General features: G+C 36.8%; 1 protein-coding gene across 1 annotated transcript in view; it reads right to left on the reverse strand.

The window, feature by feature from the left end:
- Nucleotides 1-7,910: 7,910 nt before the first annotated feature.
- Nucleotides 7,911-13,028, reverse strand: part of LOC149254450 (tRNA synthetase beta subunit family protein) — a 65,432-nt gene continuing 60,314 nt past the window's right edge. The window contains exons 14-19 of the mRNA XM_089460160.1: nt 11,796-11,930; nt 11,420-11,494; nt 9,398-9,505; nt 8,883-8,978; nt 8,595-8,678; nt 7,911-8,210 (exon numbers count right to left, since the gene is read on the reverse strand). Of these exons, the coding sequence (XP_089316286.1) occupies nt 8,142-8,210; nt 8,595-8,678; nt 8,883-8,978; nt 9,398-9,505; nt 11,420-11,494; nt 11,796-11,930 (567 nt within the window). The 3' untranslated portion in view covers nt 7,911-8,141. The remainder of the gene's footprint in view (nt 8,211-8,594; nt 8,679-8,882; nt 8,979-9,397; nt 9,506-11,419; nt 11,495-11,795; nt 11,931-13,028) is intronic.

Genomic DNA, 13,028 nt, shown 5'->3' on the forward strand with positions numbered 1-13,028 from the left:
TCAATTGTTTTGCCTCAGTTTGAAAAATGATGCAACGGTCCTCATTTGAAGTTACATAATTTATCTAACTCTATTTTTTTATAATTTCCTGATTTGGACTATAATGTTATGCTACCTTTTGGACATCTGACAGGATTTATGTTCTTAGCTAAATTTGACTCCCGTAGATAAATAGATTTAATAAGTAATTATGTGTGTAGCATGGTTTTTAGACAGCACAACAAAATGATTTTTTGTAACCGATGTTAACCTCATATGGTGATTCAATTGGATGACATTCATCACAAAGGTCTAGAAGCGTTGGCATCAGTCAGGATCCTTGTGTTGGTTAAATAAGAAATATCCTAACTTTGTTGTCGAAGGTAATTGTCAATCGGTAGCTCATGGAAGTTTCTGAGAAAGCGATACTTGTTATTTAGATCTCAGAAATATTTTGGATTTTTGCTAATGCATCACCACAAATGTCTCTGCATCAAAGAACGGCCATTATGAAACATTTCACTGGTGCTCTATACCAAGGTTTTAGGAGAAACAAGTTTTCCCGTTCTTCTATCATTTAGAGGGCAATGCCCATCCAGAAGATGGCTTCTATATTTAGTTAAGCTATTGCAAGGAGCAAGGATGAAATGTATATATGAAAATTACAAATCTAATCTATGCATTTTATATAACAAGTTACCTGAAATTTTCTAAATTTTCTTTTCAGCTTGAGATTGGAAGCCACGAGGAAGTTGAATTGTTCTTTTCTACAGAACAACTTTGGAAAACTATTGTTTGGGATTGTTTAGGAAGTTACAAATTTTCTTATGGTGAACACCATCAATTGTTGGTTTGTTTACTGCAATTTATTAGATCAATCTAGATGACTTTTTATCAAAGACATTTGACACGTTATATTGCCTAGAACTATGAACCCTAGAAATTGCTTTCGGTCTTGAATCCATGAAATTGTTTTTCAGTCATGTTGGACTACATATCCCATTTTGAATTGTACCTAGTTTTTGGGAACAATTTCTAGACATTTTCCTTGTGTAGAAATTATGATGTAGATTTCCAACTGCTCATGAAGTTTTAATCAAAATCACAAGACACAAACATACTCTACTACGTTGCGGACATTAATTCACAATTTAGACCATCAATCACAAACATGCAATAATAAATAACACACATGCACAGTATTTTTCCCGGGGAAAGCAATCTGCTAAAAACCCCAATGTTTGCTTGCATTGATCTGATGAATAGAGACGTATTACAATTTCTTTGCTCAACTGAGCACAACCTACAACTGAATAACCTATCTCTCTGTTCACTGAGAAGCTCTGACCCAGACTTAGTCAATATTTCCCTCTGCTTGAGCCCCTATTTCCTTGCGCAATTCCTTGAGCAATTAGGCCCCTATTATTTAAGAATTTCTCAAAAATAGATTGCACAATTCCCAAGGTTGATCATCAAGTTGCATGCAACACCTGTACACTCCATAATATTCTACAACTGATGTCACACTACCTTGGAATCTCCACAACAACTAGAGAACTCAAATTCTCTACATGCACTAGCTATTTTAAGCTTATTGATAAGTTAACTTGATGATCCCTGAGTTAGACTGAAGTCCCACTACACAACTGACCTTCCACTAGTTCCTTCAACAGTTAAAACTAGTTTAACTGAAAACAACTTGAAATAACTAATCTTGAATGCTACAAATTAGCAATCACGCATGCTTAACTGAACTCTAACTCCTCTAACTCGAATTTACTAAGATCACTGAGTGACAAAAGCCATGTCACCTCAGTTAATTGCATCCAAGTTATCTATTGATGTGGAAATTCGAATTTTCTCAATTAATCAAGGCATAATCAAATTGAGATTTTCTTGTAACATTTTTCAACACTCCCTTATCTTGCACCTTTGGAACTCAAACTTCCCTCTTGACAAGGCCTTTGTCAAAATGTTAGCATTGATGTTACACTGCCTTGGAATCTCCACCACAGTTGGGGAACTCGGATTCTATAGCATTGATGTTACACTGCCTTGGAATCTCCACCACAGTTGGGGAACTCGGATTCTCTACATGCACTAGCCATTTTTGTTTGATTGGTAAGTTAACTTGATGATCACTAAGTTACACTGAAGTCCCACTGCACAACTGACCTTCCACTAGTTTCTCCAATAGTTAGAACTAGTTTAACTGAAAACAATTTGAAATAATTGAACTTGATTGCTACAAATTAGCAATCACACGTGCTTAATTAAACTCTAACTCCTCTAACTTGAATTTACTGAGTTAACTGGGTAACAAAACCCATGTTACCTCAGTTAACTACATCCAAGTTGTAAGTTGATGTGGAAATTCAAATTTTCTCAATTTAATCAAGGTAAAATCAAATTGAGAATTTCTTGTTGCATTTTTCAACGCTCCCTCTCAACAAGAAAGGGATTATCAACCACCCATATCTTGCACCTATGGAACTCAAACTTCCCTCTTGACAAGGCCTTTGTCAAAATGTCAACATCTCGTTCATGTGTCAGAATGTATTTAAGCAACATTATATGCCTCTGCACACAATCTCATAAATGATGATATTGGATATCTATATGCTTGGATGAATCATGTAATACATGATTCTCAGAGAATTTAATGCAACTCTAATTATCACAGTAGATCACAATTGGATCCATCATCTGACCAAACAATCCAACAAATATCTTTCTCATCCAGATCGTCTCACAAGTTGTTTGACTTGCAGCGATGTATTCTGCTTCTATTGAATGGAGCACCACAGATCTTTGCTTTTTGTTGTACTAGGAAACAGCTGCAGACCCAACACTTAAAATTCCACCTAATGTACTCTTCCAGTCTGATGGACTCCCCGCCCAATTTGCATCTGTGATGCCACACAGCTTCACTCTCTCTGTTCATTTGTACCATAGTCTAAACTAGGTAGTGCCTCTGACGTACAGTAAAATATGCTTAGCTGCCTTCCAAAATAATTTGGTTGGCCTAACCATAGCCTGGCTCAGCTAGTTGACTGCATAGCACATATCTGGTCATGTGTTCACTAGATACATCAGTGAACCCACTCACTATCGATAAATGGTAGCATCCACTTCTTCACTTGAAGTGGCATCCTCCTTCTAATTAGTCGTTAGAGGTGTGTCCATGGGTTTGCAACTCTCCGTGCGGAATCTAGGTAATATCTCATTTGCATACTTGCCTTGAGAGACAAATAGTTCCCCGTCACCTTGCCATACTTCCAACCCAATGAAGTAGTGCATGAGACCCGTGTCCTTCATTTCAAATTCCCTTGCAAGGTCCCCCTTGCAAGATCTGATCAGCAGCTCATCACTAGTTAAAATTAAATCATCAACATATAAGATAATAATAAGCAATTTACCTTCTACCAAGATATGATAGAGGTTTGCATCGACTTCACTTTTGGTGAAGCCCAAACCGGTGAGATAACAATCGATCCCAATGTACCAATCACGGGGTGCTTGTTTGAGACCATACAACGCTCGCTTGATTATGCACACATCAGACTCCAAATTAAATGTCTCAAAACCTTCTAGTTGCTCGATGTACAACTCCTCCTCAATAACCCCATTGAAAAATGTTGTTTTTACATCCATCTGGTGGATCTTCCACCCCATTTACGCAATGAGAGCAAGAATTGATCTAATGCATGAGTACCTTGTTACAGGAGCAAAGGTCTCCTCATAGTCGATTCCCTCAACTTGAGAGTACCCCTTGGCCACAAATTCGGCCTTATACTTCTCTATGCTTCTGTCTGCTTCATACTTTACCTTGAAGATCCATCTTAAACCCACAATTGATTTATCTACTAGTCTTGGGACCACTTCCCAAACATTGTTCTTTACAATGGATTCAGATTCCTCCACCATTGCATCAACCCATACAGCGTTCTTTACTGCTTCCTTGGAAGAGGATGGCTCAATCTCTACAAACTCATTCATTAGAGCCATGTAGCCAGTGTGCCGATCAGGTGATCTTCTCTATTGGCGCTGCTTTGAAGGAACACCCACATTCCCCCTCATAGCCTGCACAAATCTCTCAGCTTCCCTGGTTCTTTTTCTATCTTCTTTGGATAGTTTTGCTTGAGTGGATATCTCCACTCTCTACTCCTCAATTTGTCGCTGCTCCACAACCTCTTGAGGTTCCTCCTTTGGATGTAAAAGTTCCCCTAGAGAGCATTTCATCTCTTTCTCCTCAACAAATTTTATATCCCTTCGCACAATTGTTATTCTGAGGGATGGCAAGTACACATGGTAGTTGTGTGGAGTTTCTGTGTACCCACAAATACCCACAATTTTGTTGTCGGCTCAAGCTTCTTCCTTGATTCTTTGGAGACAAGGCAGTAAACAAAGGCTCCAAAAATCCTGAAGTGTGACACATTCAGCGCTCTTCCCAACAAAGCCTTCTCCAATGTAATCATGCCCAAAATATGATGAGGACTCTGGTTCTGCAAATAGACTATTGTGTTGCATGCCTTAGCCCACAAATGCAGAGGTAGGCCTTGGTCATGCAACATAGCCCTTGCAGCTCCCACAATTCTACAATTTTTTCTCTGAGCCACCCCATTTTGTTGTGGGTTGTGGGGTGTTGTCAACTCTCGTTGAATGCCTTCTTTCGCACAGAATTTAAAATTCATTCAAAACATACTCACCTCCATTATCACTCCTGAGAGTCTTCACCTTCTTACCGATTTCTTTCTCAACTAGTGCCTCGAATTCTACAAAGTTGGAGAAGTCTCATCCTTCTTCCGCATGAAGAAGATCCAACACTTCCTTGAGAATTCATCAATAAAAATGACAAAATATTTATGTCTAGCACTGGAGGATATCAAGAAAGGTCCATAGACATCAGAGTGGATCCTTTCCAAAACGACATGTGCTTTGTTGTCCCAATCATGGAATGTGGATTTTGTGTACTTCCCCAAGGTACATCATTTGCATACATCTTATTGCTCAAGTGCTCCTTTCGGGAGGCCAATGGTTATTTGTTACATAATCTTCGAGGCACCATGATGAACTTTTGTGCCAAAGTTCACCGACATCGTGGCCCTGCACTTTTTCCACCACACTGCTTAGTGCAGCACAGTGTTCCACATCTAGCTTATACAAATCTTCACACAAACCTCGATATGGTTCACCTGTCTCATGGTTGTCTCAGGAATGCCTTTCCGTTACTGAAGATCACATCATAACCACGATCTTCCAAAACTACAACAAAGATGAAATTTTTCTTTAGGCCCGGAACGAACATGACATCCTTGAGCCTATGAGGGGAGCCCAACTCCCCTTGAAAGGTATATGTACCAATCTCAGTCGCGCTATATCTTTTGTCGTCTCTCATCTCAATGTGCATCTGCAAATCTTTCTCCTCCATGTCGCTAAAAATATCTCTACACCTTGTCATGTGGAACGATGCACCTGATTCTAAGTACCACACACTCCCCATCAATGTGTTGGCCATGTAATCGATAGGTATAAAGTCAAGCTCAACCTGTGAAGCCAAGGCTTCACCTGCTACTCCTCCTGAGTTTTCTTGTTTGTCCTTTTATGTGTACACTTCGTGGCATAATGCCTGAATTCATGACAATTGAAGCATTTAATTTTGGACAAATCTTTATTCCTACCCCCTTGCCTAGATTCTAGTTTGGTTTGAGGTTTCTTCCCTTTTCCCTTCTTTCCCTTTCTAAACAATGCAAAGTTTTCTTCATCCTTGTCCTTGGATGTATTCCACTTTATTTCCTCCTGTACCAAATCAGACCATAAGCGTTCCCAATTCAGTAGTTTCTCCTTCTCGTTCACCGAATCTTGGTAGTTATGCCAACTTTTGGGAAGGCCTAGAAGGGCTAGGCTTACCAAGTCTTCTTCTACAACATTTACACCAACCCCGCCAAGTTCATCACAAACTTGTGTGAACCTGCTCAGATACTGCAGAATAGTGTCATTCTTATGCATCTTGATATTTTGAAGTCTATCCTTGAGCGCCAGCGTCTTGTGGTCACTATTATTCTCGAACAATTCTATCAGTGCTTTTCACATTGCAAACGGAGTTTCTTTTCCATGGATATTTGAGACAATGTGATCTTGTACTCCCTCCAAGATTATTCTCCTCGCCTTGACTATGTCTTTCTTCCACTGAGCAAGGTTACAAGGATCAGATGCTTGTGGTTTTGGAACATCTGTCTTGATGTATTCTAGCAATCCATTGTCATTTAATATCGCCTCCATGTGATCCTTCCATGCGATGAAATTAGAGCTATGTCCCAAGGCATACTCTAGCCTCAGCCCGTTGTAAGGCCATCTTCTCAGCTCTCAAGAGATCCTGCTACACTGAACTACAAATTCAATCCTCCTGAGAAACAACTTCAAAATTCTTGCTCTAATGTGAATTCTGCTCTGAGACCATGTAGAAATTATGATGTATATTTTCAATTACTCATGTAATTTTAATCAAAATAACGACACAAACCTACTTTATTGCTCTGCAGACATTAATTCACTCTTTAGAACATCAATCACAAACATGCAATGAGAAATAACACACATGCACACAATATTTTTCCCAGGGAAAGCAATTTGCTAAAAACCCCATTGTCGGCTTGCATTAATATGATGAATAAAGATGTATTACAATTGTTTTGCTCAATTGCAAATATACACCAGACTTAGTCAATTCCTGCCTTTGCTTGAACCCCTATTTCCTCATGCAATTCCTTGAGAAATTAGGCCCCTACTATTTAGGAATTTCTTTAAAATGGATTGTGCAATTCCCAATGTTGATCACCAGGTTGCATGCAACACATGTACACTCCAAAATAGTCTACAACTAATGTTACACTACCTTGGAATCTCCACCACAACTAGGGAACTCAAATTCTCTGCATGCACTAACTATTTTGTGTTGATTGATCAATTAACTTGATGATCATTGAATTAGATTGAAGTCCCACTTCACAACTAACATTCCACTAGTTCCTCCAATAGTTAAAACTAGTTTAACTGAAAACAACCTGAAATAACTGACATTGATTGCTACAAATTGGCAAATCACACATGCTTAACTGAACTCTAACTCTAACTCGAATTTACTGCGCTAACTAAGTGACAAAAGTCATGTCACCTCATTTAATTGCATCCATGTTGTTTGCTGATGTGAAAATTCAAATTTTCTCCATTTAATCAAGGCAAAATCAAATTGAGAACTTGTTGCATTTTTCAATACCTTGATGGCTGAAAATGCTTTAGATATTGTGGAAAACTTTGGAAATCATTTAGTTAAATTTAAAAAAAAAACAAAAACAAAAACAAAACAAACAGATTTCATGACTTTACTGTGAACACCAACCATTGAGAAATAAACAAAAAAAAAGGTTAATGAGAAGTTAAAGCAAAAAAATAACAAGAATGAAGTAGGGAACATATTTTTCAAAACAAAGGTGGTTTTAGTGAGATTTGAAAAGTACTGTCTGTTGAATTTTTTATTTTATTTTTCAAAAGAAAAAACCGTTCACTTTTATATAAAAAGAGATGCAATGATCAGGAGATCAGGAAATTACAGCCACTATCTACAGCAATATAGCGAAACCAGGAGCGAGCAAGGATAGCTCCCCAGAAATTGACATATCTGTCAACTGGAAACAATACATAATATTCAGAAAAACAAGACCAGCCCCCTCAAAGTAACGTTGAAATATGGCACACTTTTCTAACTTTGGAGGAAACAAGGCAGCATCATCATGATATGTCTGACCACATGGTTAACAAAAGAGCCAATGTAACGAAACCAAAGCACAACTTTTTTTCAATTTAACAAGCTTATCAGTTCCTCTTTGCACCTTTTGGGGCAATTGCTAGTCTTTACTTTTTCGTACATCATATTCAAAATCATTACCTTTCATATAAGAAGAATAAGCGTCCACTACAATAAATATTTGCTAAAATTAGGTGAGCCAATGTACAGACCACTGCATTGGCTGCTCAGAAAGATACTTGTGTATGGATAAGCGATCTTTGCGGGCACAACAAAACAATAACTTACAATGATGGAATACTCAACAGTCTTTTGTGTCAGATTTAGTTGACACGTTAGCATAACTACATTATACGATCTACAAAAATGGTTGAATGTTCATCTCAAGCATCGAACATGGATCTGGAATGTCAAATCGAGCCAAGACCTGGACACAAACAAAGAAATATTAGGACAACAATCAAATCAAAACCATTAAATTTGCTGGCAACAATTTTTATCCCAATAACCTAGATTACAAGTAATTTGGAACTTCATTACACGACATTTCAAGGAAATAGATTAAAGGACTTACATATTATTTATTTCAGGAAACTTACAAGGAAATTTTTTACAGGACATTTAAAAGGAAAACTACCTTTCAAAAAGTTATACGTCTTTCAATAGAGATGCCAAAAACAAATTTCCTATCCACCAAAGCATATATCTTTTCACAAGACCCCAGCATCATCGGGATATTTTCATCTCAATTCTCAACCAATTTACAATAAACTATATAACATTTAAAGATGTCAACCAAGACATGATTTACCTCAGGATGCACAATGCCAAATGCCCCAATGGACTTCCCTTTGAATATAATACTTGCCTGTCTTCCAGGGAAAAACTCCGGCTCCTTTAATTGGATTGCAACAGAATAGCATTAGCTAAGTCCCTAAAAATTCAAATTTCTTATGATTTAAGTTAAGGACAATCTCTAGCTTGTTCATAAATAGAACTGGAATTAGGCCTTCAAGCTACCTTCGTGCTAGAATGTTTCAAGGAACTAAATCAACATGCTTTTGTTATGTTACCTACTGCAAAACCATTTAAATCTTACATGTGATGGCCTTATATAGTAACCCGAATCATCTCCAACTGTGACAAAAGGCACACCAACAACCTCCATGATTCTATCAACCAAACCATGAATGATCTGCATGAATTGAAAAACAATATAAGCCGCGAGAATTTGGACAGCAATGAAAAACTATGTTCCATTCATTCCTTTAGTCTCCGAAGCTCAAGAAATAATGCTTTTCAATTCCTCTACTGTGGTTATCCTGGTATTGACAAATGAACAGAGCAAAACATCGTTTGAGATTTCTGGTAGGATGTGGAAGATTAATCAGCATTCACAAGTCAAGGACATTTACTCAAATTGCTCTGAGCAGATAAATAAGACAAGATAATTTTATTAATGTCCATCAAATTACCACAAAGGTAGGTCAAAGGCGTTGAAAAGTGCATCCAGTATGAATACAAAGTGGTAGTGTGAGGAAATGCAAAGAGTGCTAAAAAGAAGCAATAAATGTTTCAAAATGTTTTCCTGGCATCTTGAGAGATAGAGAGAACCTCGAATCCTGAATTTGAATTGCAATACAGAGCAGCAAGCCGACGTTGATTTGCAGCACCAACGTCTTTTTGATCATCCAAAACGACGATGTCACCAACCTCAAATATCTGCAACACAACAGCAGAAGAATTAAATGAGGAGACTATAACTCTCAAAACCTTATCTATCTGGAATTAACATCTTTATATCTGATTGCAGAGACTTCTTACTATAGTTTCTCAAAATATTATTCCAGTAGATATCAAACGATCAAAGCATAAGAAAAGCAAGGAAACAATCTAAGACACCACGCACAATTAAGTTCAAAACATGTATGCCAATACGCATGTAAAAAAAATTGGAACTCAAAATGACAGTGTTTTTTACAATTTTCAATAACATACATGAATACCTTCATCTGGGAATGGTCTGGGAAATTTGTCATCAATATTTATTTTTGGAGATAAGTGTATGAGATAAACAATTGTTCCTTTTCATCAGGAATATCCAAATGAAAAGGATGGCAGGTTGAAATCAATATAGGATCAATAATGTGTAATTAACAATGAATAAAAAACGATTCAATTGATTGATACAATGCTATGGGGCAGTGTACTTGTACATAATGACTTGAAATGTTACCAAGGCTTTTAAACTATCTCAGGGAGACACATTGGAGTGCAGCAAAAAGAGAGCTTAGATATAACAAAGGTACCTCAGTTTGGTATTGTACGGATGAAACCACTGTTGATAATATCAGTGATAATCGAAAATATCGCCATATTTTCAGCAAAATGATATTATCACCAAGAAAATATTGCGATATTTTCAAAATATCGTGATATTTTCAAAATATCGCGATATTTTGAAAATATTGGCAAAATATCTCCATATTTTGAAAATATCGGCTGTGTTTAAAAAACTGAAAAAAAAAAAAAATAATAATATATATATATATATATTATGCTTGCCGATATTTTCGCCGATATTGCCAATAAGATGTTTTTTGGACCCTCGCCAATATTTTGCCGATACCGATATTATCAACACTGGATGAAACAATATCTAAAACAAATTGCGTTTTTACTCTTGGTAGTAGAGTGACTTCATGAGCAAATAAAAAGCTACCTTTAGTAGCTCTTTCAACAACAAAATCAGAACACAAAAATATAGCCAGAGCAACATGTGAAGCAATCCTGTTACATAGAATTTTCTACAATTTGAAGTTTCCACAAATGCAACCAGCAACTTTACACCGTGACAACCAAAGTGCAACCAAGATGACAAAGCATCCAATCTATCATTTGGAAACAAAGCACGTCAAAATTCATCATCATTACGTTAGAAAACAAGTGCAGACCAAATAGATAGAACAGATTTATTGCAGCTTCCAAGAGATGTCAGGGGTTATGGATTAAAAAAATAGACATTATGAGTGGGGTGTTCCGATATTTTAATGTCTATTTTATCTAAGAAGTCATAAATGTTATGTATTAGACTAATGTTGTAAAGTCATAGAGTGGGAAATAAGTCACATATAACAAAAGAATGAAATCAGGTGAGTGGTCCCTAAAGAGAATAACAGAATTTGCTGGACGTTTATACAACACCATTCTATGTAATTTTGAAACTCTCCATAGTCTAATTTAGCAATTATAGAACATCTTGTTCAATATATATGCAATAGTGAATGAACAAGAGAAGCCAATTTCAAAAAGAAAATTCAGGGCATTTGATCTTTCCTTCATCTACTGCTGGTTTGAAACTTATTATTAATTTTACTAAAATATCTTATATTGTGATCAACAATTCTTGCAAATGTCCACCATTCCTAACCTATGTGTATAAAAAATCCCACCATGTTATTATTTTGTGTGACCATAAGGTATGTTTCTACTGTGCAGTTTCTCTACAATAAAGATAAACCAGTCAGGTTTAATTTGAGATGCAATATTTTTTTCAAAAAGACTTCTAGGAATGAGCCACCAGTAACAAAAAAACGTAACCCCTTCTGTCAGCTTGCAAAGCAGAGAACATTATACCTTTATAGGCCGGGGATGGTCTTTGTTGTGACCCATAGTCTTCAAAATACCAGGCAAGAGGCTTGTACGAGCAACCTGTTAAAAGTTAAAATGACAATGGACATGGTAAGAATTACAAAGGGAATCCTAACATTGAGAGCAAGAGATCAAAGACATTAATTTAAGAATCAAATTTTGAATGCACCCTGATATCTCTCTTCAGACCACTCGTTGCAAAAAGAAAAGATGCTAAAATCTATTAGGATTCTTGCCATCAAAGAGGTGACTTAGGACAAAATTGAAAAAACAATACACATAAATTTTTCATATTACAGACATCATGGTTTTAAAATTTCATTTATTCCTATCAATATAAGACAAGTAAATGATGCATCACCTCAAATTCACTAGAACGAGGGTTTCCAATGACAACTGCAGTTTTCTTGTCATCCTTTCTGTTCACCATAGAAAAGTTCTCTTCATAAGAGCATAATATCCATGTTAGTACTTCTGTGAAACCAGCCATGGCAATCTGCAAGCAAAAAAGCACAACATAAATAGTTACTATCCCTCAAAGAGTGTAAATGTTGCCTTCACCTGTCTGTTAGGGAAATTTTCAAAGTATGTAATCATAATTTGGAACCCTAAATAAATGAAAATAGCATTTGGAATTATAACACATTAATTGTGTATGTGAGTGTCACAACTCACCAAGGTCATTTCATTTAGCTAGTTCATATGCATAATGCCAGCAGGTGGCAGGTTTAAATCACCCTCGGTGAGGCGCACTAGTCTACACTGTTGGGATTACTAGGGATGCCATCCAGGAAAGCAGATTTCCCAGTGAGGTTTTCTTTGGAAAAGATAGTTCTTGAGGTCATTATTAAGGTAATTAGCATATCCATGTGTCAGGATTTGTCATGTTAAGTGAGGGAAAATTGTCTAGCTAACACGTATCACATGAAATATGAAGAGTCATAGGATACAACAGTATATTGAGTCAGGATTGAGAGACAACTTAACACATGTGACACCATATATCACTTGTGACGATTGAGAGAGAGAAAGAGGAGCTATTTTAGTGAAGTATAAAACACATGATTTTTATTTGAAAATGGACATGCTCATGGGATCAAAAAATAGCAAACTCAAAAAAAAGGACATAGGATATTATTACATGGTAAAACTACAACAAGAGCAACATCCACGAAGCAAAGAAAGAGCTTAATTATTTGTCATCTCAATCAACATAGTAGAATGAGGACCCACATCCAATTTATAAAGCAATTGTGCATCTACGTTAGATATTCAACTTCAAGTTTCAACCTATTGTGCCATCTTGAAGGCTTTGATGCTTACTTTTTAGCACTTTCCTGGTTTCCCAGCACCTTAAAATACTGATCATACTTCAATCAAGCCTTGCCATAAGTCATGTCCCTTGCACACTTTTTGCCAAGCATAAACGAAGATGCCATTAAGGAGAAGATGGCATATAATGCCTACTTCCCTCCATTTCCAAGTCAATCTTACTGGGGGGTATTGGTGCATAGTTTTTTTTCTGTGGTTCATGGTCCTGGAGATCGGTAAGTCACTGCGTCCATGGAATATTGTTCCAGGCAGATCCGCTCGA

The sequence above is a fragment of the Pinus tabuliformis genome, chromosome 7 (genome assembly GCF_031772625.1).
Source record: "Pinus tabuliformis cultivar Carrire ecotype Pingquan chromosome 7, CPIR1, whole genome shotgun sequence".
NCBI lineage: Eukaryota > Viridiplantae > Streptophyta > Pinopsida > Pinales > Pinaceae > Pinus > Pinus tabuliformis.